The sequence below is a fragment of the Aquila chrysaetos genome, chromosome 9 (genome assembly GCF_900496995.4).
Source record: "Aquila chrysaetos chrysaetos chromosome 9, bAquChr1.4, whole genome shotgun sequence".
Lineage (NCBI taxonomy): Eukaryota > Metazoa > Chordata > Aves > Accipitriformes > Accipitridae > Aquila > Aquila chrysaetos.
The window spans coordinates 27,062,398-27,089,807 of record NC_044012.1 but is presented as its reverse complement, the minus strand read 5'-3'; the positions used below and the strand labels follow the sequence as shown (position 1 = coordinate 27,089,807).

Here is a 27,410-nt window from a genome sequence, read left to right as displayed (position 1 = left end):
CTGGCTGTGTCCTGTGCCAACTTCTTGTGCCCCTCCAGCTTTCTCGCTGGCTGGGCATGAGAAGCTGAAAAATCCTTGACATTAGTCTAAACACTACTGAGCAACAACTGAAAACATCAGTGTTATCAACATTCTTCACATACTGAACTCAAAACATAGCACTGTACCAGCTACTAGGAAGACAGTTAACTCTATCCCAGCTGAAACTAGGACAAGTGCCCAGCAGGGGACAGTCCAGGTGGTGCCGGTGACACCACCTGGGGACAGCCTGGCGCAGCCAGCAGAGCATGGAGAGGTGCTGGGGGGAGTGGGGTGCCCTGTGCTGCTGGCACCCACCACCCAAGGGGGTGCCAGAGGTCCCCCAGACAGGTACACTGTCCCTGCGGCTCAGCAGTGGGTGCCTGGCCACCCCATCTGGACTGGGTGGGGGGGTCCCATGCCCGGGTGCGAGTGTGGCCCCATGCCCCCCGTGCAGGGTGTTGCTGTTGCAGCTGCTTCACACTCCCTTGCTAAATAATTCAGTGCATCGATCTGCCTCCTGCTGCGCCTGCTTCTGGCCATGGGCTGGCCACGGGCCGGCCACGCTCGTGCCAGCTGCTGGGACCTGGCTGTCCCCATCTCTGTCCTCGGGCTGGGACCAGCAGGGACCTGGGAGGTTGCCTGCGGTGGAGCTGCACACACCGGCCCCATGCCAGCCGAAGCCAGATGCTGGCCAGGCAGCACGGGGCTCTTGCGTGGCTAACGAGGTCTTTGCCAGGGAAGCTTATTGGCAGCCTGATCAAAGGAGCACAGAGCGGATCAATGAAGGTGGGGAGCAGGCACAGAGGCACTGCAGGACTCCTGCCATGAGGAGGGACCCCCTGTGCAGGAGCCTGCCAGCCCCCCCTGTCCTGGAGCCCTCCCTCCCCCAGGGACTCACCTCTGCCCTGTGCCCGGGCATCGTGCCTGCAGCTCCAGCCCTTGGTGCTGGGGCCCCTCCATCCCCTGCAGCATCCTCCCAGCTGGACATGTGCCTGGAGGGGATGGATGGGCAGCAAGGGCTGTGCGCCTGTGGCGCTTTGTGAGCTATCGCTTGCTGGGGCTGCAGTGAAGCCCTGGCATCCAGCCCCACTGCCGATCCTCACAGCACCCACTCTGGGTACCCTTGGAAGATGCTGCCCTGGGTGGGCATCGACCCCAGCCCCTGGCCTCACTGACTGCCTGCCCCAGGGACGCAGCGTGCCCCGGGGGCAATGCCATGTCGTTTGCACCAATCCATTACTGTCCCAATCCTCCTCCCAAGTGCTGCTGAGTTGCAGCTCTGCTATCCTCCCACCGGCTGGGCTGGTGCCAGCCCCAGAGTCCTGGGATAGACCCGACTCTTGTCTAAAACCAATGAGAAGCAAGAGGACAGGAGCCTTAAAACCCAGGCAGGATCCCTGCCCACGTGCCCTGGGCCAGATCCCATGCTGCGGGCTGGGGCTCCCACGGGCCACCAGCCCTGTCCCCAGGGATCCAAAGAGGGTCCCAGCACAGGGACACCAGGGCACGGCAAAGCCAGCTCCAGCACCGCAGGCCCTTAGTATGCAGCAGGTGCAGGCAGCACCAACAGAGCTGGTAGCTGAATTGTGCTGCCACTGCAATGGCAGCTCCTGCCCATCCCAGCTCTGGCACAGCAGGATTATTGTCTGTCAGGATTACAGTGGGCTGGGGAGGGTGGCAGCCCTGCTGAGCTGCTGCTGGCACCTTGGCACGCACAAGGGCACGGGCAGATGGACAGACACCCCAGCACAGAATGGAAATGCATGCAGGCAGTGTCTGCGTGCACCCATAGCCCCGGGTGTGCAAACCCACTGGTGCCTGGGCTGGTGAGTGTGCATCCCATGCTCCTGTGCACCCTTCCCGCTGCGCTGGCTGCCGCCCTGGCCCTGGGCCAGCAGAGATAAGCAGTGGTGCCCTCTGCTCCGACCCAGCAATGGGAACTGGCCAGTGGAGACGCAGCCGCCCACCCAGCACCCAGTCCCGGCCCTGCAGGGTGTGGGTGGGATGCAACGGCCCCTGCACACATACCATGCCAGTGTGAGCCACCACGCCTGGTGCGTGTGCCCTCATTGCTATGGCAGGCGCGGGCTTGGTGCATGCAGCTCTGGCTAATTAGCTGGTGTGGGCCGGCTCCCTCCAAAGCCCCTGCTGAGTGTTTTGCTAAATTATAACCTTGACGATGCGCATCATCAGGCGGCTGCTTGGTGAACAGCTGGCTCTGGCCCTGTGCACCCAGTGCTGAGCACCAGTGCAGCAGTGCAGAGCTGCCTGGCTGAGGTGGCAATACACCGGAGTGGCATCACACCGGGGTGGCATCACGCTGGGGTGGCATCCCGCCACGTACCCATGACTGCTGGGTGATGCGGGAGCAGGACTGAGGCAGGTGATGGGCTCTGTGGCGTGGCCCTAGGGTGCCAGGGAGCCAGTGTCCTGTGCCTGGTGCATCGTGCCCAGTACCCAGCTCACCTGCTGCTGTGCTCCTTGGGGCTTGGCACACGTCCCCTTGGCTCGGTGTGTCCCCTCAGCACGTCGAGCCAGTGGCCCCGTTTCCATGGTGACACGGAGCCATTTCTCATCTCCGGGATGCTCTCTGCAGCTTTTGGGTAGGGGCTGCAGCCACTGCCCTGTGCCCATGGGAGACGAGCAGGGATGGGCCCTACCACTCGGGGGGGGGGGGGGGGGGGTGTCATGCTCCTCCCTTCCAGCCCTCTGGGGGGGGCCACCGGGCCTCACATCCCACCCTGTGTGTCCTGGGGCTGTCCCCAGGACGGCCGCAGTGCCTGACCTCATCTCTGGAATGGTGAGGGGTGTTAGGGTGTGCCAGGGCCCCGTCCCAGCATGGCTGGGTGGGGGCACCCCAGCAGCATGGCCAGTCAGGCAACCTGGTGCCAGGAGCTTCCCCGTGTGCTGCTGACAGCACCATGGGGCCAGGGGCCTGTGCCCAGGCTTGTCCCAGTGCCACAATGCACCCGTAGTCCCCATCCCGGCAGTGAGCCAGGGCACAGGGCTGGGCAGAGCTGTGCCATGCCTCTGTCTCGCCTCCTGCCATGCCGCTGTGTCTCCCAGGCTGTCAGCACAGCCCGCAGCCTCTTTATCCCCCTCTTCATCTCAGGGCTGCCTATTACCATTTCGCATCATTTTCTGTTCCTGGTGATAAATTTTTCCTTCCCAATTTCTGAGGGTTTAACTCCCACCCGCCTGTGGTGCTTGGGGCTGCCCTGTGGGGCACAGACCTGCTGGCTGAGGGCACCCAGGCACTCTCACCCCACCTCTTCCCTGGTGGGATCCAGGCATCCTGGCACCCGAGCATCCTGGCTGGCATGAGGGGCAGCGGGGAGCTTGGGGGGGGCTGGCATCGGCAGAGGGGGGAGCCCCGAGGCGGGGAGATTGCGAGACAGAAGGGACAGGCTAATGGAGCCTATTCCTTTAATAGATTCAATTTCTGCCACGGCTGGCTGCGGGGCGCGGAGCCATCAATTCGATTCAGGGGACGGGGAATCTGATTTGGAGCGGCCGTGCCATCAATTAGCTTTTATTGATGGCATTGCTCATTGGAAGTCGATGGGATTTGAAGCCAGCAGCGGCTCCTGCATACCAAGCAACGCCTGCTCAAGGACAGGGCTCCACTGCTCCTGGACCTGGCACCCACTCTGGGGTCCCTGCAGGGACCCCTCGGCCTCACCTGGGAAAGCCCCGGGGACTGGGGTGGCAAGATGGGCAGCCCCCGGAATCTCTGCATGGAGGTCCCACAAGGCATGGTTGCCCCCGGCATCCCTGCACAGGGGTCCCGCAGGGCACAGCCACCCAGCATCTCTGCATGGGGGTCCCACAGGTCACCATCACCCCTGACATCACCACATGGGGGTCCTTTGGGGGATGTCCCCACCCAGCATCCCCACATGGGTGTCCCTCGGGACATGCTTGCTCCTAGCATCCCGCATGGGGGTCTCTTGGGTACAGTCCCCCCCAGATGGTATCACCCCCACCTGGAGGGGTCCCACAAGGGACAGTCTCCCCAGCACCCCCAATTGGGGGCTTCCCACAGGGCATGGCCCCCCTGCACCAGGCAGCCTCTAGGCACCATTGCGGGCCCAGGCCCTGTTGTTCCCCATGGGGACAGGGTGCCCCTGCCCGTGCGAGGATGGGGTGCAGGGTGCAGTGGGGGAAGGGCAGGCAGCAGTGTGGGGGGGAGGGGCACGGCGCGGTCGATGCTTTTGCTCAGTCTCTTGCCAAGCAGTTTCTCCCGAGAAGCCATAAAACCTGTCTGACGTGCCCAGCACCACTGCGGCAGGCGGCCGGCAACGCCTGCGTGGGGAGGGAGCTGTGGGGGCCCGGCTGCTGGTGGCCCCATGGGGAGCTCAGCTCCAGCTGGGCCCCCTGTGAGGAGGGCAGCGGGGGGCTGCACCCATGGGGCAAGGGGACAGGAGCCACTGCAGGAGCCTCGAGCAACCCTCCTGCCAGCAGGCAAGCCTGGGGCATGCCACTGCCGGCTCCATCCCACAGCTGCCAGCTGCACTGGAACCATGATCCCAGCAGGGACCTGGCTGTGCCATGAGATTGGCCCCCGCAGCAACTTGGGTGCCCTGTCGGTGAAAGGTGAAACCCCAACTGTGGCCCCTGCAGCCCCCCGCTTCATGGTCCATTCTAATGGGGTATGCAGTGGGCAGACGGACAGATGGATGGAAGACCACCACCCCACGGGAAGCCCAAGCCCAGCTGACGGCAGCAAGCAGGACCAGGGTGCCTGGCTGGGGGCTCTGGGTGACCGACCCCCAATCCCATCACCCCCTCACCCCTGTCCCATCCCAGGCGCCAGCGGCCAGCTCTGGGTCCCGCTGCCACGCGCTAATTGCAGGCAGCTCATCTGTAATTAAAGCTCTCCCTGTTACATGAGCTGACATCTCAATATCAAATCACTGCAATTAAAGCCCCGGCCTCAAAGGTTGTGGTGAGAGATGCAGGCATCCCCGGGGGCGGCTGCCCTGGCCCGTGCCCCAGCATCCCTGCGGGGACAGGGACCGCAGGCAGGTGGGCACAGGCAGGAGGGGACCACGGGCAGCGTGAGGCCAGGGGTGGGGGCTGCAGAGCCCGAGGGCACACCGATCTTGCAAACACTGTATTGCTTGGCTCAGTCACTACCAGGGGTTAAAACCAAACCGTAGAGGCCGGTGACGGCATGAAGGAGGGCGTCTTCCCAGAAGACAGATCGGTGTCCTCGCTGGAGGACAGCAGTGCCCGGAGGAGCTGCCGCCTCGCTCCAGGGCCTGGGGGTCCCTGTCCCCTGTGGCAGGGGGTCCATGGGGGAAGGCACAAGATGAGGCAACGGCCCTGGGGCAGAGCAGGCGTCCGTCGAGCTTTGGGGAGCCCAGTGGCAGGGCAGGCCGGCCAGCGGGGCTGATATACGGCAATGCCGGCGGGAAGCGAGGTCCCTGGGAGGGAGAGAGCCCCGTCAGGGGATGCTGCAGCGTGGCAAGGGGGACCAGCCCCCGGGGGCACCCGCTGCCCCGGAGCCCCCTGCTCCGCCCTCACCTTCCAGGCTGGAGCTCCTGGCCCTGGCTCGGCTCTGTGGAGGTCCGGTGGATGAGTCGTGGCCCAGGGCTGCCGCATGGGCTTGGCAGGGGGATGGCGGTGGAGGAAGAGTCCGGAAGCAGGCGGTGGGGCAGAGGAGCCCATCTCCCCACCATGGGCAGCACCGGGGGATCAGATCCAGAGCAGGGCCAGGAGCATGAGCGCAAGGCATGGGGTGCGGGGCTGCAGCGGGGCTGCAATGCCCTGGGCGGGCACCGCGTCTGCCAGGGCAGGAGCAGAGGTCAGGGTGAGCCAGCCCCCAGCCCCCCACCAGCCCCCAGTCCCCCTGCCTGCCCCGTACTCACCCTCCGGCCCCCCGCGCCCGTGAGGCTGTGAATTGGGAACCTCCGTCACTGGCTCCAGTGCTGAAACAAACCCCGATGGTGTCAGTGACTGGCTCGCCTGGGGCACACGGTGTCGCCCCCGAGGCCCCCAGTATCCCCCAGCAGGGACCAGGCTGCCCCAGAGGCAGGGGAGGGGGACCCCCAGACTTTTGGGGCACAGCCGCCCCCCAGCCGCACTCACTGGTGTCTCTGCAGCAGACGGAGACGCGCAGCTTCAGGCAGCGCCCGACGCTCTCGGGGCTGGGGACAGCTGGGCAGAGGGGACACATCAGCTGGTCCCCCCTCCGGCACGGCCCCCCCCTGACGGCCCGGCCGGGCCGGGCCAGAGCCGGTCCTGGGGCGCCCCCTCCCGGCGGACGGGGGGGCCGCTCCCCCCGGCCCCCCCCCCGGGGCATCCAGACTCCCCTGTGCACCCCAACCCCCCCCGCGCCCCACCCCGAGGTGTCCAGACGCCCCCGTGCACCCTGACCTCCGCGCACCCCTACCCCCCTGTGCCCCACCCTGGGGCATCCAGACCCGCCCCGTGCACCCCGACCCCCCTGCACCCCACCCTGGGGCATCCAGACCCGCCCCGTGCACCCCGACCCCGGGGCATCCAGACCCCCCCATGCACCCCGACCCCCCTGCGCCCCACCCTGGGGCGTCCAGACCCGCCCCATGCACCCCGACCCCGGGGCATCCAGACCCCCCGTGCACACCAATCTCCCTGTGCACCCCGACCCCAGGGCATCCTGGCTCCCCTGTGCGCCCCAACTCCGGTTGCATCCGGGCAGCTGGACCTTCCCGAGCACCCCAGCCCCAGACGAGTCCAGATCCTCTGCGTACCCTGACCCCCTCATGCACCCCAATCCTCCCCAATGCACCCCAATCCCTGTTGCATCCAGATCCCCGGTTGCATCCAGACCCCCCTGTGCACCCCAACCTGTTACATCCAGAGCCCTGGTGCAGCTGGACTCTCCTCTGCACCCCCACCCCACTTGCGTCCAGATCCTCGCTGTACCCTGACCTTCCCTTGGGCCCCAAGCCTGGTTCCACCTGGACCCTGGTGGGACCCAACCCTGCCTGCACCCAGTCCCTGGCACAGCCGCCCCGCTGTGTCCCAGCCCCCCCGGGTGACTCACAGATGTAGTAGTAGGTCTCCCCTGGCTGAAACTCAAAGCCGAGCGAGAAGGGGGTGAAGCGCTGGATCTTCTCTGAAAAGCGGACGGGCCCGAAGGGCGCCTGGGGCCGGTTGCACTCCCAGCGCTTGAAGGCGCCAGGGGTCTCGTGGCATCCGCGGTAGCCCTCCCGGTCCACCATGAAGAGCGTGAAGGTCTCTGCCCGGCCGGCGGGCACGGCCCCCTCGTAGTGCGGGCAGTAGATGTCCAGGTAGTCATTGATGGCCACCTGGATGGCGTAGTCATCCCGCAGGAACCTGCCGGGCAGGGCATGCCAGGGAGCAGGCGCTGAGGGTCCGGCTGTCCCCTGAGAGGGACGCCCCGCTACCCCCCGCCCCAGCAGAGCAGGTAGCCAGGCTTTTGCCGAAACAGCTACCGTGCACCCGTCTGCTCCACACAACCAGGCATCAGCTCAGATTAGCTGCAGGCCGCTGGAGCTGAATGGGCTCGGCCACCGCAGTTGGGGGGACCCCAGCCACGCCGGCCAGGGCACAAAGCCCCTTGCTCCAGGCACTCGCCTCACCGCCCTCGGTGCTGATCGGCACTGACACGCTGGCGGGGGGCCGTCCCGCTTGACACCTCCTGCACTGACACTGTGCTCGCAGCGGGGCAGTGGGCCAGGGCAGGGGGCACAGGGGACTTTGCTGGCTGGGCAGGCATGGGAGGGGGCCCAGCACGGGTACCTGCACAGGCAGGCACAGACGCGGCGGCTGGGATGGCACGAGCTCACGCCTGTGCAAACAGCACGTGCAGCCAGGCCAGGTGGAGCAGACACCTCTGCAGGCACACACATGCGTGCACACACATGCACACGTGTGTGTGCACACACACACACACACACGTGCACACACTTGGTCCTGCCTGCCTGGTACAGACAATGGAGCAGGAGCCCCTCTCCCCCTTCCCAGCCCCAGCAGGGCAGCAACCTCTGCCCTGCACCCACGTCTCCTAACCAGCCGGATCCTGCCGCAGCCTGGGCACAGACCAGCCCTGCAGGGCCTTGGCCTCACCGGCAGCACCACAGCACGGATGGGGCTGCCAAGCTGCTGCCCAGCTGGCAAGGTCGCCCCAACCTGGCACAGAGAGCCTCGGGGGTCGGCTCCAGCCCCCTCCTCCCACCCCGGTGCAGGCACAGGCAGTGTTTACACCAGACGCAGATTCCTGGCAGCTGTGGCAGAGGCCGGCACATTAATCACCAGGCCGGCAGCACTGTTGAGCCAGGGAGGCTCGGGCCCCAGCCGCCCCCCCCCCAGGCCAGGGGCTCTTCGAGGACAGGACCGGGCACAGGCTTCCTGCTGACTCAGAGCATCCTGCCAGGTGACGCTGGCCAGGATGAGCCCGGGCAGGGCCGAGGGCTGCCAGGGGCCAGGGCCCTGCCTGGACCCTACGGAGGGGCACACAACCCCCCCGCTTCCCAGGGCACCCACGGGTGGTGGGTTTCCACGCCTCCCATCTGCAGGTCCCCACTACCAAGGGGTACAAGGCAGCATTGGTGCCCCCAGCCCTGCCTGGCACGTGCCCGCCTGCCCCAGCCCAGCAGGCTCAGGGCACAAGACCCCCCATGGGGGAGCGCAGCCCCCAGCACAGCCCCCTGACCTGGCCTCCCCGTGCCCTGAGCAGCGCTGAGCTGGGAAAGGCCTAAAATGGAGGAGTCTGGGAGGAATGGGGACAGACCCCGGCCCACCGATGACAGCAGAGCCTGCGGGCAGCATCCCTGGCTGGGCACAGGCTGGGCTGTGGCCGATGGCACCCACCAGTGGGGACATCCGCTGTGGGGACCTGCAGCCCTGGCAGTGCCACACAGTGGCTTGATGCCGCCCAGACTGACTCCAGGCTTGGCACCCACCGGCCACAAGTGCCCCATGGCCAGCAAGCGTGCTGGGGCTTGGTGCCACCGGGGGATGCCCAAAGCTCAGTACCACCAAGGATGCCCAGGCTCAATACAGGCTGGTACCACCGGGGACTTGGCACCACCAGGAGTGTCCACTGGCGTGGTAACACCTGGGGCTTGATGCCACCGGGGCTGCCCACCGGTGGGGTAACACCCAAGAGCTCAGCATCACCTGGGGGTACCTACCTGCTCAACACCACCCAAGGCTCGGTGCCACCAGCAGTGCCCAGTGGCTCGGTACTGCCCAGGGCTCAGCACCACCGGGGGCACTTGCTGGCTCGGTCACACCCAGGGGTGCCCCGTACCGCCCAGTGGCTTGGTACCACTGGGGATACTCACCAGCTCAGTACCACCCAGGGGCAACTGGGGCTCGGTGCCACTGGGGGTGCCCGGTGGCTCGGTACGGCCCGGGGCTCAGTACCACCAGGGGTACTCACCTGCTTGCTACCACCCGGGCTCGGTGCCGCCCGGTACCACCGGGAGCACTCACCGGCTCGGTATCACCTGGGGCACCCGGTGGCACGGGGGCACCCACGGCCCAGGACCACCGGGAGGTGCTCACCGTCTCGGTATCACCCGGGGACGCCCGGTGCCCGCCAGCTCCGCTCCGCCCCGCCCCGCCCGGGAACCCACCGCCCGCCGTCCCGCCCCGCCCCGACCCTACCGGCGGCGCGGGCCCGGGGCTCGGCAGGGCCCGGGGCGCACAAAGGCGGCGGGGCCAGCGGGGGCGGCGGCGCTACCTGGGGTTGCTGCCGTTCCAGTGGACGCCGTGGCGGAGGCCGCGTACCGGCGGCGGCGCCCAGAGCAGCAGCGCCCAGAGCAGGAGCCCGAGCAGCGGCGCGGGGCGCATGGCTCCGCCAGCGGCGGCGGCGGCGGGGGGCGGCGGGGCGGGGGCCGGCGGGGGGCGGGGGCGGCCCGGCCCGGCGGGGCTCGGCCCGGCCCGGCCCGCCCCGCCAACTTCGGGCCAATCCGCGCCGCGCCGCCGCCCGGCAACTTCTCCGAGTGCCATTAACCCTTGGGGGGCGGCACCGGCACCCCCCGGCACCGGCAGTGGCCCCGGCCCGGAACCGGCCAGCCCTAGGACCGGCAGCCCCGCACCGACCGGTACCTCCGGCATCCGTCGGCACGGGGACCGGCGTCCCTGGTCGCCTCCCGGTACCCCCCCCCACCCCAACCTGGCCCCGCCCCGGCCCCGCGGACATCGACCGGCACCGGGACAGGCGCTGCCCAGTACGGCCCGGGCACCCAGGACCGGCAGCACCGGTTGCTCCCCGCGCCCGCTCCCGGCATGGCAGCAGCACCCACCAGCACCGGCACCGGGCAGGAGCGGCGGGACGCGGGGGCGGGGTGGGGGGCCACGGCGCCGATCCGTGCACACGGGGCGGCTCCTGCACAGGCGGGGGGGGGGGGCGGTTCTTGCACACGCGTGTGCCCCTGCACGCGGGGCTGCTCCTGCACACGCGTGTCCGCGTGCACAGGCGGAGGCTCCTGCACGTGCCCGTGCCCACGTGGCTCCACGGGAGACCCCCGCCCCGCCCCGGGGCGGCTGCGCGCAGAGTCGCCGCCAGGGGGCAATCGCGGCCGGGTGGCGTTTCCTGCACGGCGGGAGGCGCTTCCGGCGGCCGCCGCGGGAGCTGCCGGGAGTTGTAGTCCCGTCCGTCCACCCGCCCCCCGCCCTGGGTCCGCGGTCCGGTGGAGGCAGCGCGGAGGCAGCTCACAGCCCCTTTATTGGCATCGGCGGGGGACAAGCGCGCGGCGAGGCCCCGCGGGGCCCAGGGCGAGGCCTTCCCCGCGGCTCCAGCGCTGTGGCGGCCGCGGCTCAGGCCTGCCGCTGGGCGCCCGCGGGCGGCGGCGGGGCCGGCCTGGGGGAAGAGAGGCGGGCAGTGATGGGGCTGGAGCCGCACCACGGCCCCGTGCTCGGCCCCCTCCCCCAACCCCCGGCCCCCTACACCGACCCCCTGCAGCCCCTCAGCCCTGGCCCCTACAGCCCCCACTTGCACCCCGCTCTGGCCCCCCCGCAGGCCAGGCCCTTGGTCTCGCCCCCCCCCACCCCCCTCCAGCCCCCACCTGCACCCCCCAGCCCTCCCCAGCCCCTACAGTCCCCACTTGCACCGTGCTCTGACCCCCGCAGCCCCCCATCCTGGCCCCCCACACCCCTTAGCCCCCCCCCACTACGGCACCATATAGCCCCCCCAACCTGGCACCCCACAGCCCGGTCCTGCCCCCCCCAGCTGCCACCATGCTCACCTGGAGGGAATCACCGTGACATAGGGGTGACCAGGGGTCTCGCTGTGGGGAAGCGAAGGCCCCGGGGGGTCCAAGGGCAGCGGCCGCTGAGGCGGGGGGGGGCTTGGCCGGACCTGGGGGCTACAGGGGAATCGGGGTGTCAAAGTTCTGGCACAGGCCAACCCCCCCGCTGGGCTCAAGGGGGCCCAAATCACCTTCCTTGCCCCAGGAGGGGGGCAAGGGAAGGCCCGGCCCAGGCGCACGCCGTCCTGCTCCACACACCGGTGCCACCACTGTGCCGCCATTACCTGAGTGCCTGGCACCACGGGGTCCGCAGGCAGCGGGCGTGTGGGGGGGGGGGGGCCTGTCCGAGGGGGGGGCCTGGGCAGAGAGAGCAGGGACAGTGAGACAGCTGGGGGATCGGCGGCCGCAGGGGATGAGCCTCCCGCCGGGCAGGAGGTTTTCTGGGGGCCAGGGCTCTCCTGTGGCAGGGTGCCGGCTCTGCCAGGTGGTGGGCACTAGGAGCCGGGCCGCGGCCCGGAGGTCCCCAAGAGCTGATGCGCAGCCAGGCATGCAGTGGTGGCCAGTAGCCAGGGAGGTGCTGCCCGGGACCCCCACCCCAGCCCGGGCATTACCTTGGGAGGAGGATCTGGCGGGAGAGGCCGGGAGGGCGGACCGGGCCGGGCCGAGCCGAGGGCAGCCGGCTGCGGAGAGAGGGAGAGGGGGCAGGCGTGCCATGCAGCCCTGGAGCAGGGCAAGCCGTGCAGCATGCAGAGACCCCCTTCCTGCCACGAAGCAGAAACCCCACACACAGAGCGGGCAGCTCTGGGGCTCAGGCCCCCAGCAGCACCCCTGGTTCAGATGCCCGCCACAGCCCCTGCCTGGGCACTGATCCCGGAGAAGCGCAGCCAGTGTCAAGCACGGCACAGGGTATCAGAGCAGCGCGGTCCAGGGCTGTGCCAGGCTGCTCCTGTCCCAGGGCACCACGGAGTCGAACCATGCAGCCCCACATGGAGGGATTCTCAGAGCTGGTACCCGGGGATGCCTCCTCGGCAACAACCAGACCAAACCCTGGTACCCACAGCAACCACAGCCTGTTACCATGGTGACAGCATCACCCTCGCCAACAGCCCCCTCCATCCCCAGCCCCCCAGCTCTCACCTTGCCGCTGTGCATGACCTGCAGCTCTGTGGCCTGATGCCGCTGTGGGGGCCGGGGGCGCTCGGGGGGGCCCTGGCTGCCTGACCGGGGCTCCGGCTGTGAGATCCTGCAGAAGGAGAGGCAGGATCAGTCCCCGCTCGCTCCGGGCAGTTGGGGGACCCCACACAGCAACCAAGAAACACCGACACCAGCAGAAGCCCAAGAGAAACGAACCCCTCAGCACCAGAAGAGGTGACACCCTGCACCCCGGGGCTGCCCCACACCCCATGGGCACTGCCAGGGGAAGATCGCAGCACCGGAGGCCTTGTGAAGCAGGACGGCTCAGGGACAGCCCCACGCCCAGGCTCCAGCAGTGACGTTACCCGCTCCAGCCGTCTGGGGCTTCTGGACCCAGGAATCGGGCCTGGGTCTCAGCGCTGTGGGGAGAAGAGTGGGGGGCTCAGCCCAGGGCTGGGGGGGAGGGCAGTAGGGGGGAGGAACTGCGGTGACATGGGGCAACGATGCATGACAGGATCTGCTACCTGCGCCGGGGGGGGGGCAGGGATGCACGCGGGCACGCATGCAGACTGTCACCTGCATGGGGACACGGGCATGCACACCACTTGGTCAGCCACCACGGGACACATACACACGTGCAAATGCACATGCTTACTCTCCGCTTACCCGCCACACACGTGTGCATGCCCGCATGCAGGCCTGCAGCTCCAGTACCTGCCGCAGCACACACATACACAGAGGCATGCGTGCCACCCGTCCCTGCCGGTGCGTTTACCTGTACTGGCAGGAGGTCCCCTTGCTGAGCTGGCAGAGGCGCTTGTGCAGCCTGGTGCGGCGGGCGCAGCAGAGCCCCAGCGCCAGGGCCAGCCCCAGCAGCGCAATCAGCAGCAGGGTGGTGGGCAGGGTGCTCCCCCCTGCGGAGAGCGGCATGTCAGCCCCCCCGCTGCACCCCATGCTGGCTCCGGCCGCGCCGGCCGCACAAAGCCCCATTCTCCAGGCAGACGCCGCCTGCCTGTGCCCTCACCTCGCTCCAGGGCAGCGGGGCCACTGTCCTGGCTGCCCCCTGCGCCGGGGCTCTCACAGGTCGGGGGGGGCCCAGCCCTGCTCGCAGTGGCAGTGCCCATGGTTGTTGCACACCTGAGTGGGTGACACCAAGCCTCAGCCTCCAGCAAGGTCCCCACCTCCAGCACCCACCCCCCAGCCCCGCACTCACCCCGTGCCCATGGCACTTGCTCTGGCACTGCTGGTCACCCAGCATGGAGACGTCCTGGCACTGGTGCTGGAGGCACACCTGCCCAGGGGATAGGGCATCAGCACCGGGTGAGCCCCCTGGCCCCCTTCCCACCACCCTGGCGCTCACCTTCCCGGGACCACAGGTGGTGCCGGGCAGTACCATAGCCGCATCGCTCACGTCCTCATCCCTGGGCAGGAGGGTCCCCTGGCAGGACCCTTCTGGTCTGTCCCCGGGGGTGCTGCCATGCTGGCACTGCAGCATCCCGCAGCCAGCGTCCCTGCAGAGACAGAGGGATCAGGGTCAGGGCGGGATGGCAAGGGGCAGATGGTGAAGGGGGGACAGCACTCACCGCTGGGCGCAGGCAATGTAGGAGCCATTGGGGAGCTGCCCGCAGTGCCCGCGTTCATCCGCTTTCGCATTCAGGGAGGCCATGCAGGAGCTGGAGACGGGGCCGGCGCCTGCAGCAGGGGGGTAGCAAGCCTCAGCACCCCCACCCAGCCCCTGGCCCCCGCCCCGGCCCCGCCGTACCTGGCCCCAGCAGCTGCTGGCACTGCCCCTCATAGGTGGCACAGGTGCCACTGTAGCAGACTGCCTGCCCGCTGGCGCAGGGCTGCCCATCCTGCAGGAAGGTGTCGGGCGGGCAGCGTGGCGAGACCCCGTCACAGAATTCGGGCAGGTCGCACTCGCCCAGGGGCGCCCGGCACAGGTGTCCGGCATGGCGCAGCTGTGAGGGCGCACAGTCAGATGAGCAGGGACCCCCAAGAAGCCCACCCTAGGGAGTGGCTGGAGTGCCAGCCCTGCCGGCTGCCGGTCCCTACGCACCTGGCAGTCCTGGCAGCAGGCGTCCCCCGTGGCACACTCGGCCCCGGGCATCAGCTGGCAGGCGCTGCTGTTGCAGCAGGGATCAGTGCACTCCTGCTGGCAGAGGGACTGCGGTGAGCGGGTGGCACCGGCATCCCCTCTGCCAGCCCCACGGCAGGGCCAGGACATAGTGTCCCTGGGCAGAGCCATGGCATGGGCAGCCCCAGGCTCAGGAGAAGTGGGGGGGCACAGGGGGGACCCCAGCCCACCCAGAGCCCCCCATACCATGCTGAGGCCGCAGTCACAGCCCTCGCCTGGCTCCAGGAAGCTGTTCCCGCAGTAGGGACTCCCGGCCAGGCGCTGGGGCTCGGGGACGTTGGAGAGGCACCAGCCCTGTCCCTGCTGCAGGCTGCGCTCCAGGTCCTGCTGGCTGCAGTTGCTGAAGCTCAAGCCAGGCGTCAGCCTGCGGAGCCAGAGCGGGGCTGGTGAGGTGGGGAGGGGGCTCGGCCCTGGCCCCCTGCGACCCTGCCTGCAGCCCTGCCTGCAGCCCTCACCCCGTGGGCGATGCCATGATGCAGCCGCGGTCCTGCCGGAGGTCGCTGCAGTCGCAGAAATGCCCAGCGCCATCATGGCGCATGCCCAGGTTGTGCCCCAGCTGATGGGCCACCGTGGAGGCAACGACGAGGACGCTGACCGAGTGATCCTGCCGGACAGGGCAGGTCAGGGGGGGCGAGCGGCAGGGGGATGGCGGGGGACAGGGGGTACTGACCATGCTGACCCCTCCAGAGCGTGCAGGGGAACACATGGAGGCTTGAGCTGCCATCCCTACTGAGACGTCATCAAAGCGGGTGCCCCTGGGGGGAGAGCACAGGGGTCAGGGAGGGCTGCCTGTGCGCCTCAGCCCCCGGCCCCATCCAGTCCCCCACTCACGTGAGGAGCTGGGCATTGTCATGGGGCAGCCGGGGCAGCAGCTCCTCCTGGCGCCAGCGCAGGAACCGCTCCAGTGCAGCCCGGGCACTGCTGCCCACCGTGAACCTGTCGCCCTCGCTCCAGACCTCCACCGCCAGCAAGGCCACCCGCAATCCCAGTGGCTGGAAGAACTACGGGGTATGGGGGGTGGTCAGAGACCGCCGGCACCACAGCAGCGAGGGCACAGCTGAGCCGAGCACCGTGCTAGGATGGATGGTGCCTGGCAGGTCGTGGCGGCGACTCACCGCATCCACCTGGTTGGCGATTTCCAGGGTCCGGGTGCGGACACGTTGCAGGTCAGGGTAATTCTGGAACTGGGGGCGCAGAGAGGGGTGTCAGGGGGACCAGCGGGGGCGCAGGGCAGCCCCTGTGCCGGGGCCGTCTGCCCAGCACTTACCGCAGCGTGGTCCACCACCATCACCAGCTCCACGAACCACTGCTCTGCCACCGCCCGCTTGCCCTGAGGAAGAGATGGGGTCAGGGCATGGGCAAGGGGACCTTCTGGCAGGGCAAGACCTGTGGGTGACCTACCCTCTGTGGCCCAGTGGGCTCCCTCTCCTCCGCCCGGGGCGGGTCCAGGGGGCCCTGCCCGCAGGCCCGTGGCACCAGCTGGACCTCCCGTGGCTGGTACACGACATGCTGCCCTGGGGGGCTGCCGGCATCCGGCTCTATCCCGTAGCTCCTGGTCTCCGACAGCCAGAGGTGGCCACTGAGGAAGGGGAGAGGAGGCATCAGTGGCACAATGGGAGCCAGGCTCGGGGACCACTGGGACCGGGGGCTCACCTGAGTCCGGTGCAGGCGCAGAGGCTGGCCCAGGAGCCAGGGAAGCCCTGCACCATCCCCCGGTAGCAGCAGTGCTCCTGCAGCAGAGAGGGGGGAGTCCGGAGCCAGCCCCATACTGGGGTCCCCCCAGGGCTCAGAGACGGCTCAGGGACGGCTCAGGGACACGATGCACCCAGGCCCTACCTGCTTGCTGGTCTCCCGTGTCACCCGCGTGCCGTTGGGCAGGTAGTAGAGCAGTGCTCCAGCACCCAGCACCAGCTCCCTGCAAGAGGCATGCGTCACTGCTGCAGCAGGGACCCCCAGCTCACCCCACTCTGAGCATACCACTGATGAAAATGGGGACCCTGGTACCTCCCACCCTGCTGCAGGCACACCTTGGATGGAGACAGGGTCCCTGGGACCCCCCACCCCAGGTGTACCATGGATGGAGAAGAGGAACAAGGGACCGCTGCTCCATGTGTGCCACAGATGGAGAGAGGGTCCCTCAGACCCCTACCCCTTGTGCACCATGGACAGAGACAGAGCCCATGGGACCCCCACCCTGCATGCACCATTCATGGATACAGGACTCCTGGGGACCCCCATCCCATTCCCACCCTTGCTCTGCGCCAGCCAGCCACCAACTCACCAGTTTTGCTCCAGCTCCAGCACCAGCTGTGTCCCCTCCAGCTCCAGCAGGACCCGCAGCCGGGTGGGGAACCCTCCCTACCACAGGCAGCGGTTACAGGACCCCCCCTGCCCCAGGGGACCCGACCCTGCGCCAAGCTGTGGGTCTCCTCCCATCCCCCCACACACCCTCTGAAAGGCCGTGACACCCAGCAGGGTGTTGGCAGGAGGCCGGGGGACCTGCCTGGCCCTGGCACGTGCCTGGAGGGAGGGGGCGGAAGGGATTCCCTGCCCACCCCGGCCCCCACCCTCACACCCCGCAGGAAGGGTCCCTCCCTCCCGGGCTCATTGTGCTGGGGAAGGGGGGGGGTCGGACAGAGCCATGCCCGCGCTCCCGCCGCCCCCTGCGCTTCCTGCCCGGTGCAGGGTGGCGGAAACGCCAGAGAGACTCCCAACGGCCGTGCGGTGGGCTGGGCCCTTCCGCCCCAGCCGGGAGGAGTGCCGGGTGCAGGGTGGGTGCCCCAACCCAGCAAGGTCCCTCCCAGGATCAGGACTGGAAGGGAAGGAGGATTTGCTGGGGGCCCCCTCCCCACTGCCCCTGGGGTGCCCAGAGGCTCCGGGTGCTCTGATCCCCGGGGACATGGGACCAGGGGACCTGGATGCTGGGTTTCCTTCACTGGGAAGGGGGCAGGAGGAGGTGGTGGGGTGCAGGCAGCTCCCACCCCACCGGCACAAGCCTCTATGTGGCGCGGGCACCCCAGGGATGCGGGTGGGGGCTCACCTGGGTTGCCTCTGCCAGGCTGAGCATCTGGTTGTCCCTCAGGACCCAGGGGGTCACGTGCCAGGAGTGTCCCAATTCTGCATGGCGCTGCCACAAGCTGTCACCTGCACAGGGCCCAGAGCTGCTCCGTCACAGCTTTGTCACCCATCACATCCCCCCCCCCCCCCCCCCCCAGTCACCCATCACAGCCCCGTCCCCTGTCACAGCCTGATCCCCACGGTTGCCCATCAGAGCGTGGCCCCCCAGGGTCAGGGCAGGGGTTTGGGGTGGGGAGCTGGAACAGGGGGCCCCCACACTCACCCCAGCAGCTCCTGGGCTGTCCCCAAGCAAAATCCTGAGCATCCCCCAGCCACACCACGCAGGGTGCTGGCTCCCAGTGGAGCCTGGAGCACGCCTGGAGGGGACCCCACGGTGGGAGGTGGCAGGGGGATGGGGAGCGAACGCCCCCGCCTCGGGATGGGCTTCCCGGGGTCCCCTGCCAGGCCTTGCGTCAGCCCCGGCCCAGCTGCTCAGTACAACCAGATCGGGGACCGGGGGGAGGGCTGGGAGGCCCGGCCCAGCAGCCTCAGAGTCCTCCCGCAGCCCCCCCCCTTCCTCCCGGCTCGCCGGGGGACCCCTGCCCTCCTGGACCCCGGGCGAGGCTGGAGGGGCAGGGGTCTCCCCCGGACCCCTCTCCCCACGGCCCCACCAGCCCGGGGAGCGGCGGTCCCCACGGCGCAGCCGGCTCCGCGGCGGGACCAAACCACCGTCCCCGAGGTGGAGGAGGCACCGAGCATCCCGCGGGGCTGCGACCCCCGCACGGCCACCCCCAGCTGCTGCCGGTCCCCGGGGGTCCCCGCGCGATGCCCTGGAGGAAGCGAGGAGTGGACCCCCGCAGGCCGGGGCGGGGGGGCACACGGCCCGCCGGGACTCCCCGGCCCCGCTTACCTGCGCCGCTCCCGTTGGCCCCGGTGCTGGCGGCGAAGAGCAGCCCCGCGGCGAGGAGGAGGAGGAGGAGAAGCAGTCGCAGAGCCTGCACCCCCATCGCCCCCCCCCACGCCCCCCGCAGCCCGATCGGGGCTCGGCGGTCCCGGGCAGGCGGCTCCCGAGCTGACCTGCCGCGGCCGCCCCCGCCGGCGCTCCCGCCGCGCATAGCACCGCCGCCGCCGGTCCGCCCGGCCCGGGAGGAGGAACTTCCTGCCCGGCCCCCGCCCGGCTCCGCCCGCCGCCGCTCCGCCGGCGACGCCCAGCCCGGCCGCCGCGGGGGAGGGGACGGACCCGGGTGGCCGCGCCTCGGAGGCGGCTCCGTGCGCGTCGGGAGCCGGCTGCCACTGACCCGATGCGCTGCGACGGAGACCCCCTGCACTGCCGCTGTGGAGTGGGACCCCTGCCTGCTCAGTCCCGTGCTGCGGAGATCCCCACCTTCATCACTCAATACAGCGGACACCCCCCACCTTCACCATCCCATGCCCCGCAGAGCCCTGCCTTCCTTATCCCATACAGCAGAGACCCCTGCCCTTGTTACCCCATACACCGGGCAGCCCTGCCTTCGCGATCCCATGCACCAGAGACCCCTGCCTTCATCACCCTGTACACTGGAGACCCCCCCCCTTTCCCACCCTGTACAGCAGAGACCCCGGCCTCGACCATCCCATACACCAGACTCCCCTGCCTTCACCACCTCATGCATCGGAGACCCCTGCCTTCATCGGCCCGTCCACCAGAGACCTCCACCACTTCATTCGGTGGAGACCCCCACCTCCATTGCCCCATACGCTCGACATCCCCACCTTCCCCAACCCATACATCAGAGACCCCTGCGTTCCCCACCCCGGACAAAGAAGACCCCCCACCTTCATCACCCTTACACCCCCCTTCACCACTCTCCACACCAGAGACCCCCACCCCCGCAGACACACCCCACAGACCCCACTTCACGCCGTGCAAGAAGGAGTCACAGCCTTTACTGCCAGGCGCCCTCAGGCTGCGTACCCCGCATCCTCGTCGCTGCTGTCCTGGGTGAGGCTGGGGTCCCCAGGGGTGCAGGCGAGGCACACGCTGCCCACCTCCCTCCAGCACAGCCTGCAGTACTGGGCATCACAGGCAGGCACGGGGCAGACCCGGTCCTGGCTGGTCACGGGCACCCCACACACTGTACAGCTCTGGCGCATCCAGCGGCGCAGTCGTGGCCAGCGCCGGCAGCACCACTCCAGCAGCAACGTCCCCTGCGGTGGGGCCGGGACCGTGTGGGGCTCGGGCCAAGTGGCCACCCCACAGAGGAACAGACCTGGGATCAGGGGACAGTGAAGTGCCCCTGCCCTGGCACCCTGGTGCGGTCCCAGCCCCACGTCCCCGTGACTGCTCACCAGTCCCAGGTGCTGCCGTGCCCGCTGGGCAATGCGCTTCCGCTGCCGGTGGACGAAGCTCTGCCGCTGCTGCAGCAGCTTGTTGTAGAAGTAGAGCACGCGGCTCTTCTCCCGCTGCCCCAGCAAAGACCATGAGGGGGGGCCAGGGGCACCAGCCCACCCCAAAAACTGCCCCCCCGGGCCGAGCCGGGCTGTGCCAGGCTCTTGGCAGGTGCTGGGGCTGCCGCTCACCTTGGGGAAGTAGAAGGCAGCGATGGCGCGGCGCAGGCGGTATGTGTAGACCTGGGCCAGGCAGAGCAGCACCAGCACGGCCAGGGGCAGGCAGCTGCCCACGTACTGCTGCCTCGTCATGCCCTGGGGCTGCGGCAGGCAGGCTGGGGACAAAGTGGCAGAGCTGAGCCCCCCTGAGGAAAGCCCCCCCAGTCCCTCTCACAGGCAGGGGTGGCCAGGCCATGGAGCTGGGGAGGGCCCATCCCCTGAGGGGGCTCACCGAGGTTGGACGTCTCCAGCTGAGTGTTGGAGGAGGTGTTGAGGGCCCCAATGGTGCTCCGCAGGAGCCGAGCCATCAGGGACGTGCCCGTCACCTGCACGGCCAAGTGGTGGCTGCCTGTGGGACAGGAGCATGTTGGGGGGGCGGTTGTGGGGCTGGGTAGGAGGGTGGAAGGGGGGATGACCCTTGCATTGCTGTGGGGTGCAGTGGGGCTGTGGGCTCACTGTGGAAGGAGTACTGCACGAAGGAGTGCTGCTGGATGATTCTGAGCATGGTGAAGAGTGCATGGTCCAGGCCGCAGGCGAGGAGGAGGAGGAGCAGGGGCGGGATGCACTCCAGCAGCTCCAGCACCTGCGGGGAGCAGGGTCTGCCACAGCCTGGCCCCCAGCCCTGGCCCTTCAGCCCCCCAGCCCGCCCCACCAGCCCCTCACCATGCTCTGCAGCTCAGGCGGCTGCACAGCCAAGCGGGATGGGAAGATGACAGCTGAGACCTCTGCCCGGCGCAGGGGCAGCAGCGTCCGCTTGTGCTGGAGGAGGGGGAGCGGGGTGGCTCAGTGCAGCTCCCTGGGACCCCCCACTGGGGGCAGGGGGCCACCTGCCGCCCCTTCTCCCCCCTCACCTGCTTTCTGCGGCGGGCATCGATTTGGCGGAAGTAGGTGGTGACGTAGAGGTTGTCGAAGCAGATGTCCTGGCAGTACTGCTTGGTGTAGGAGAAAGCCCTGGCAAGAGGGGGGGTCCAGGCAGGGGCGAGGGACCAGCTGCAGCCCCCCAGGCCCCTCCCTTGTCTTTATGCCCCCCCCAGACCTGCTGCCAAAGGAGGTTCCCCACCCCTCCATGCCCTGCAGTTGGCACAGGGGTGTGCCCCCCCCCCCCCATCCCAGGGCTCACGAGATGAAGACGAGGAGAAAGGTGCAGGAGAGCAGCAGGCGGAAGAAGGAGATGGCCTGGCCCAGGTGGGCACCGTGCTGCTGCAGGTGCGAGGTCACCTCCTCCATCAGCTGCTCCGCTGACACATTGGCACCCAGCAGCATCTCGTGGCGTTCCTCCTGCAGCAGAGGAACTGTGGGGCTGGCGGGATCCGGCCCCTGCCCTGGCCCTGGGCAGAGGGGACAGACACCCACCTGGAAGACGACGCTGGCACTGAATTCCTGGCTGAGGTTGCTGACGGAGTTGTTCACCAGGTCGTACATCTGCCCAAAGTTGCCCTCCACGGGGATCTTGTCCCAGCACCAGCTGTGCATGACTGTGAGGACAGAGTGGGGATGGTGCTGGCAGAGGCGGGGCCCCTGGCCATCGCCCTGGCACAGGCTGCGGCTGCCATCCCAGGGGGCTGCAGGGGACAGAGCCGGAGCCACCCCACCGAAGGAGGACAGGGCAAGCGTCCCACATGTCACCCACCCTTGACGATGTGGCAGAGGAGCTTGAATTTCATGGGCAGGCAGAGGAGGTGGCTGATGAGGGGCACAACCACTCGTGCCATGCAAGCATCATGCTTGGCGCTGAACCAGTCCCAGCAGCGCTGCATGCCCAACTCGATCACATCTGGGGGGGCAGGAGCCCTCAGCTGCCCACGCACCCCCAGACCCGCTGGCCCAGAACACCATCCAGGGTGCCCTGTGAGGCCGGCAATGGGGGGGCTGCAGTAGCCCCATCCCCTGGCCAGCAACTGGCTGCACCGCATGCTGCCAGCCTCCTGCCCACCGCACTCACAGGTGCAGCGTAGTTTGGTCTTCATCTCGTACAGCTGCTGGGTGCTGGGGGCCAGCTGGGTGTCTGGGTGCTGGCGCTGCCGCAGGTCATACCCCTCCTCACTGGCCACCTCCTTGTTCAGCCCCACGAAGGTGCGTGAGATGTTCTGCATCTCGGCACTCAGCGTCTGCCCACTCCGCTGCCAACGGGGGACACACAGGCTCGGCCCTGCTCCCACCGCCCTCCCCCCACCCACCCCAGCCCCCTGCCTCACCGCCATGTCCTCCATCACCCTGCGCAGGGGGGCTGTCGACACCTGCCAGAGCTGACGGCTGTGGTTGACCTGCAGCTCCGCCACGCAGCCCAGCGAGCGTGTCACCTCCTCCAGGTTGTGCCAGATGTTGGCCACAGGCCCTGGCACCAGCAGGGGTGGCTCAGACCCTGCCAGCCCTCAGGACCCCGCTGCGGGGGACAGGGATGCAGGGGGAACCCTACCATTGTAGATGGCGGCGAGGACAAAGGAGAGGACGTAGACCCGACCCTCCTTGCCCAGGAATTTGGGGGCCACGAGCAGGCTGGCACAGCGAAAGTGGGGGGATGTGGCCCAGCCCAAGGCAGTCACCCCTGTGGGGAGCAGACAGTTGTCCCCGCGGTCCTGCAGAGACCCCCCTGGGGCTCCCAATGGCCCCCGTCACCCCAGTCCCCTCCTGGCCCCATCCTCACCCGCTAGCCCATAGGAAAGCTGCACCTTGCGCATTTCTGTGATGTTCACGGGGACAATGAGGAGCTGGCAGAGCCCTGAAACACCCACAAATGTGCCCGGAGCCCCCAGTGCCACCGGCCCCCTGCCGTGCTCGACACCAGGGCACACTCACCGAGGCCAAGGAGGGTCCCAACACTGGCACCCAGGAAAAACTTTTTGGTGCAGTACTGGTCTGGCTGACTCCAGAGGAACCGGCTGCACGGGGCGGGCAGCAGCGCGACCACCACTCGCTTCAGGGCTGGGTGGGGAAGGAGGCGTCAGCCCTGCCTTCTCCTGCTGCCCGTGGGCAGCCCTGGCCGGGAGCGAGGCGGGAGGGGATCTCACTTGTGTTGGGTGGTTTCTGCCTCCTGCGTGCCTCTGTCCCAGCTGAGCGCTCTTGCCCAGGGGCCACCACTGGCTCCATGACTCTGTGCCTTGTCCTGGTGACAGTGGGGTGCTCCCCTGGAACCAGTGCATTGTGAGCTGCCCATTCCACCTGCTGTATCCCTGTGCCCGGAGGCTGAGAGAGCACCAGGAGCCTGGGAGAGCCCAGCCCAGCATGGGGCTGGTCTTGTGGCTGGGCAGAGCCCTGCAGGGGCTGAGGGGCTGGGGGAAGAGCCCGGCACAGCAGTCTGGGGGCAGGTGGCCCCGGCAGATGCGCCAGCCGGAGGAGGCCAGCAAGGCACGGGAATTAGCCCGCAGCGCCAGTGGCTTCATGCTGGGCATGGCCCTGGCCAGCCTGTATGGAGCTCTGGTGCTGCTGGCACAGGGCCACAACGTTTGGTACTGCCTGGTCACCACCACGAGCCTGGGTGCGGGGCTGGGGCTGGGCATGGCCTTCTCTGTCAAGGTGCGGGTCACTGTGCTGCTATCGCTGCCCCACATCTTCACCAGTAAGCAGCTGTTGGTACCGCTGCTGGAAGCCAGGGGAGTGCCAGGGGGGTGCCAGATCCCAGCTGAGCCCCAGGACCCCCCTGTCCTTGCAGGGGAGGGGAAGATGCTGCTGCTGCTGCTGGCACTGGGCATGGCCATGCAGGGCCCCTGCACCAACATCCTGCACAACTTCTCCCGGGCCGCCGAGTCGCTGTCGTGTGGGGCCGAGCTCGCCCTCAACCAGACAGCCGAGCGGCTGCAACACGCCCAGGAGCCACTGCTGAGTGAGAGGAGGGGCCAGGGGGATGTGGTGGGATGGGAGGGTCCCTTCCCGGGGGAGCCCCAGCAGCGCTAGCCGGCCCTGGGCTGCCCTCACCCTTCGGGGTATGGTCAGGGGTCGCCCCTCTCTGCAGACGTGCTGTCCAAAATCAAGGACATCGCCCAGAAAGCCAAGGTGGTGGGCGACCATGTCCGCAAGTTCTTCCGCTCCATTATGGACTCCGTCAGCCACGTCGGTGAGCGGGGGTCCCCGAGGGTCTCCCCATCTCCAGCACCCCCCCATCCTGCTTTCAGTCTATCCCTGTCCCCGTTGCTTGCTGCCTGTCCCTCAACGCTTGCTCCCTGCCCACAGCCCGAGCCCTGCGCAATGTCTGGCTGTGGCTGGCGAACATGGGGAGAGTGTGCAACCACGAGCTGGGCACGCCGTACCGCCGCTGCCTGCACCTCTTCGACGAGGCCAAGGACAACTGTGAGCGCGCCATCCCCTTCCTCTTCTTCCTCTGCTACGTCATCATCATCTTCAGGCCCCTCTGTGGTCTGGCCAATGGTGAGTGGGTCCCTGTCCCTCTGCAGCAGGGGTGGGAGGTGGCGGGGTGGACCCATACCCACCACAGGGGGCCTACCCTGGCAGAGACCCCTCCTCTCCGCAGTTGCCCTCCTCTTCTGCATCATCCCGCAGTACATCCAGTCCTTCCTCAAGAGGAAAATCGGAGACCGTGAGTATCCCAGTGCCGTGGCTGGGTTGGGGGTCCCTCTCTGGCCCGCCTCTGCCCTGTCCTGGCTCTTGCCCCAACCCCCAGCACTGCATGGCCCCTTGTCACCGCCGCAGCCCTCAGGGACGCTCTGGACCGCGTCCACCGGGAGTTCGAGTTCAACATCTCAGCTGTGCACCGCTTCGACATCAGCCTCAATGCCAGCAAGAGCCTGGGGGAGGTGGCCCTGGACATCATGGAGGGCGTGCACCTGCGCCTGGAGCCCATCCGCCAGGTCCTGGGGCTCTTCATGCACGTCTCCTTCTGCGCCATTCTCTACATGTACCTCCAGTGAGTGGGCTGGGGTCCCACTCCGGCCCCCCGTGGGGACAGCGACCCAGTGTGCCGGTGCCTAGCATCCCCCTTGTGTCCCCAGGGCGCTGCGGTACCGTCACCGATACCTGTGGGATGACACCTTTGACAATGTTTACATCACACGGCGCTTCGTGGAGCTGGATCTGTGGCGGGCGGAGCAGGGCAAACCTACCGTGCTGCCCCTGACAGGCTGGGAGAGCGGCCGCTACATCGCCCCAGGTCAGCCCCATGCCCGGGGGAGCATCCCCCAGGTGAGCCCTGCAGCAAGGAGCCGGGGGGTCCCGGCACCGCATGGCCTTACGGCGCTCCATGCCCGCCCAGCCGGGCTGTGGCTGTCACGGCAGGAGCGGCGACGATACGGGCTGCAGCTGGTGGGGGTCCTGCGCCACGTGCTGCTGGGGCTCAGCATTGTCCTGGCCGACTACAGCCTCTTCTGGCTGCTTGACCTGGTCCAGCACCAGCTGCGGGGGGAGATCGTCGCCAGGGGTGAGCAGCACCCACCATGCCGGAGCAGCACCCTTGGGTGCTTTGCTGGCTGGGGACTGGGGCTTTGGGGCAGCAGGTGCCCCATTCCCCGGGACTGAGCTGTGCATCCTGCAGCGCCGGCGGTGCTGGGTGTCAGTGTCAACGGGACAGGCTACACCAGCGAGATCTTCCGGGACTTGGTCTCTGCCTTCGGTGTGCTGCAGCAGGGCAACATCTCAGTGCTCTCCCAGCGCTGCCTCCTCCAGCCCGTGGAGCCCGACTACAGCACCTACCTCAGCATGGGTGACTGGGGCTGCTGCAACCTCAGCGTGCTAGGTAGCGGGGGGACGGTGAAGGGGGGGTCACCCCTGTGTGACTCATCCTCTTCCCACCAGGACTCCTGTATGGCATCTGCCTCTTCATCGCTGTCTTCGGCAGCTATGTGGCACGCCTGCGCCGGGCAGTGTGTGCCGCCTACTACCCATGCCGCGAGCAGGTGAGAAGCCCCCCCCCCCCCACCTCCCTATGCCCCCTCGGCAGCCACCTGCCCTCACCCCACCCCTGCCATGCCAGGAGCGCACAACCTTCCTCCACAGCACCATCCTGGCACGGCGGGCAGGGCTGGCACGTGCCCTGCGCCAAGCTGCCATGCAGCGTACGGCCGATGCCGGGCAAGGCAACCTGCTCCTCTTCCTTACCTCCAGGTAAGCTCCCCTGGGGAATGCATGCATGGAGTTGGAGCCATCCCAACCCCATAAGCACCTTGCTGGGCATTGCAAAAGGGCAACGCCATCCCCGGGGGTCTGCAGCAAGGGCTTTGCCCTTGATGCGGACCCCCGGGGATGGCGTTGCCCCATGGAGCATCAACTCCCTGCTGGCAGGCTGCCTACCTTTGCCTGGCTGGTTCGGCTCTTGGGCATCCAGCAGAAACGCTGCCTGGCCTGTGGGATGGCAGAGCAGCCAGATTTCATCGCATGCATCACACCCAGCTGCAAAGGTAGGAGCTCCCCCAGATAGGGGACATCGCCCTCAGAATTTCCCGCCCCTCTCATGGCCCCGTTTTCCCTAGGGTTGTATTGCAGTGAGTGCTACCAAACCCTGACCAACATCTGTTCTGTCTGCATGGGCCCCCTGAGCTACCGGGACACTGGGGATGAGGAGATGTGAGCAGGGGGGTGCAGTGAGCCCACTGGAGTCTGGTGGGGCTGCAGTGGGTGGGGGCATCTGCAGCTCACCCCCCCGCCCCATCTCTGCAGGGACTCCAGTGACGAGGACACAGTGGTGCTGTGGCTGGGAGCTGTGCAGGCGCTGCGGGGACAGGAGCAAGGGCGGCTGCTGCAGCAGCACATCCGCAAAGTGGTGGGGGGCCGGGGAGGCAGCCGGCGGCTGCCCCCTGAACTGGCAGCCCGGCTGCGAGCTCAGCTGAAGGAGGAGGCAAGCGGGGAGAGCGACGGGGGCAGCAGTGGGGTGGATGGTGAGGACAGCTCGCTTTCCAGGTGAGGGCTGGTGATGAGGGTGGCTATGTCCCCGACATGCCCTGGCACTGGGGGTGCTGGTCACCAACACTGCTGTCCCCCCCCCAGCCTGGACTTCAGCTACCAGGAGCAGCCTGAGAGCAGTGGCAGCGAGCTGGAGGAGGTGATGGCCCTGCAGCTGCCCAGCAGCAAGGGCAGGGCCCGGTGACAGCAGGATGGTGCCACGCGGCAGCGAGGATGTGGGGCCAGGCTCTGGGGTCACAGCTGGAGCCTGAGCAGCGTGGTGGAAGCCGGGAGCTGCTGGGGCGGCTGGGGAGGGGCTGGTGAATAAAGCATCCGGTCTTCAAGGCACCAGCATCCCAGTGCCTGGAGCTGGCATCCAGCCCCCCACGGTGGTCCCGACCTCGTGGTGCCCCCAGCCCCGTGCTGCCTCTGGCTCCATCCCC

General features: G+C 68.3%; 4 protein-coding genes across 15 annotated transcripts; 1 reads left to right on the top strand and 3 right to left on the bottom strand.

The window, feature by feature from the left end:
* Window positions 1–4,886: 4,886 nt before the first annotated feature.
* EFNA4 (ephrin A4) lies at window positions 4,887–9,874 on the bottom strand. The gene is made up of 6 exons (XM_030025825.1): window positions 9,722–9,874; window positions 7,055–7,347; window positions 6,115–6,183; window positions 5,895–5,954; window positions 5,551–5,810; window positions 4,887–5,450 (listed from the first exon to the last, which is right to left on the bottom strand). The coding sequence occupies exons 1-5, from the start codon at window positions 9,829–9,831 to the stop codon at window positions 5,722–5,724; spliced, it is 621 nt and encodes a 206-aa protein (XP_029881685.1). The 5' UTR covers window positions 9,832–9,874; the 3' UTR covers window positions 4,887–5,450; window positions 5,551–5,721.
* Window positions 9,875–10,689: 815 nt separating this feature from the next.
* On the bottom strand, window positions 10,690–18,697 carry ADAM15 (ADAM metallopeptidase domain 15). The gene is given in 28 exon segments (XM_030025821.2): window positions 10,690–10,843; window positions 11,229–11,329; window positions 11,331–11,348; window positions 11,516–11,569; window positions 11,571–11,588; window positions 11,843–11,911; window positions 12,369–12,474; window positions 12,731–12,784; window positions 13,141–13,279; window positions 13,390–13,456; window positions 13,458–13,502; window positions 13,579–13,656; window positions 13,726–13,876; window positions 13,949–14,057; window positions 14,128–14,323; window positions 14,422–14,514; window positions 14,686–14,863; window positions 14,955–15,103; window positions 15,170–15,254; window positions 15,331–15,500; window positions 15,615–15,683; window positions 15,767–15,829; window positions 15,901–16,078; window positions 16,153–16,229; window positions 16,336–16,414; window positions 16,781–16,857; window positions 17,540–17,643; window positions 18,467–18,697. Coding segments are annotated over 28 exon segments (2,775 nt in total). The 5' UTR covers window positions 18,672–18,697; the 3' UTR covers window positions 10,690–10,800.
* Window positions 18,698–19,463: 766 nt separating this feature from the next.
* DCST1 (DC-STAMP domain containing 1) lies at window positions 19,464–23,237 on the bottom strand. Of its 6 annotated transcripts, XM_041126147.1 has the most exons (15): window positions 23,151–23,237; window positions 22,939–23,064; window positions 22,787–22,861; window positions 22,559–22,687; window positions 22,338–22,477; window positions 22,085–22,262; window positions 21,773–21,916; window positions 21,496–21,617; window positions 21,263–21,420; window positions 20,994–21,093; window positions 20,806–20,901; window positions 20,599–20,725; window positions 20,375–20,491; window positions 20,116–20,258; window positions 19,464–19,998 (listed from the first exon to the last, which is right to left on the bottom strand). In XM_041126147.1, exons 1-15 carry the CDS (start codon window positions 23,227–23,229, stop codon window positions 19,498–19,500), a joined length of 2,235 nt encoding a protein of 744 aa, XP_040982081.1. In that variant the 5' UTR covers window positions 23,230–23,237; the 3' UTR covers window positions 19,464–19,497. The 6 variants fall into 6 exon arrangements, with proteins under 6 accessions (XP_040982081.1, XP_040982082.1, XP_040982080.1 ...); XM_041126148.1 differs by having other exon boundaries at window positions 19,464–19,805; window positions 19,885–20,258; window positions 21,263–21,617; XM_041126146.1 differs by having other exon boundaries at window positions 19,464–19,743; window positions 19,885–20,258; window positions 21,263–21,617.
* Window positions 21,445–27,406, top strand: DCST2 (DC-STAMP domain containing 2). 7 transcript variants are annotated; one of them, XM_030025822.2, is made up of 14 exons: window positions 23,365–23,962; window positions 24,092–24,193; window positions 24,310–24,504; window positions 24,608–24,673; window positions 24,787–25,000; window positions 25,086–25,243; window positions 25,346–25,510; window positions 25,625–25,792; window positions 25,885–25,985; window positions 26,063–26,193; window positions 26,371–26,486; window positions 26,559–26,652; window positions 26,746–26,985; window positions 27,073–27,406. In XM_030025822.2, the coding sequence occupies exons 1-14, from the start codon at window positions 23,365–23,367 to the stop codon at window positions 27,170–27,172; spliced, it is 2,448 nt and encodes an 815-aa protein (XP_029881682.1). In that variant the 3' UTR covers window positions 27,173–27,406. The 7 variants fall into 7 exon arrangements, 6 of the variants coding, with proteins under 6 accessions (XP_040982077.1, XP_029881682.1, XP_040982076.1 ...); XM_041126142.1 differs by having other exon boundaries at window positions 25,086–25,510; window positions 25,625–25,985; window positions 26,086–26,193; XM_041126143.1 differs by adding an exon at window positions 21,445–21,531 and having other exon boundaries at window positions 23,792–23,962; window positions 24,092–24,673; window positions 25,086–25,510; window positions 25,625–25,985; window positions 26,086–26,193.
* Window positions 27,407–27,410: the final 4 nt, after the last annotated feature.

Bases quoted from the DNA above. Each gene is read 5' to 3' on its own strand.
- EFNA4 (XM_030025825.1), bottom strand. From the start codon at position 9,831: ATGCGCCCCGCGCCGCTGCTCGGGCTCCTGCTCTGGGCGCTGCTGCTC. The intron at 5,955-6,114 runs GTGAGTGCGGCT...GGTTTGTTTCAG, and splicing joins CGTCTGCTGCAGAGACACCA to CACTGGAGCCAGTGACGGAG. The intron at 5,811-5,894 runs GTGAGTACGGGG...CTGCCCTGGCAG, and splicing joins CGGGCGCGGGGGGCCGGAGG to ACGCGGTGCCCGCCCAGGGC.
- DCST1 (XM_041126144.1), bottom strand. From the start codon at position 23,229: ATGGAGCCAGTGGTGGCCCCTGGGCAAGAGCGCTCAGCTGGGACAGAG. The intron at 21,094-21,262 runs GTGAGCCCTGGG...CCCTCTTGCCAG, and splicing joins TTTCTCCTCGTCTTCATCTC to GGCTTTCTCCTACACCAAGC. The intron at 20,259-20,374 runs GTGAGCCCCCTC...CTTTGTCCCCAG, and splicing joins GCTGGAGACGTCCAACCTCG to CCTGCCTGCCGCAGCCCCAG.
- DCST2 (XM_041126139.1), top strand. From the start codon at position 23,365: ATGGGGCTGGTCTTGTGGCTGGGCAGAGCCCTGCAGGGGCTGAGGGGC. The intron at 23,963-24,091 runs GTGAGAGGAGGG...CCCTCTCTGCAG, and splicing joins CGCCCAGGAGCCACTGCTGA to ACGTGCTGTCCAAAATCAAG. The intron at 25,511-25,624 runs GTGAGCAGCACC...TGCATCCTGCAG, and splicing joins GGGGGAGATCGTCGCCAGGG to CGCCGGCGGTGCTGGGTGTC.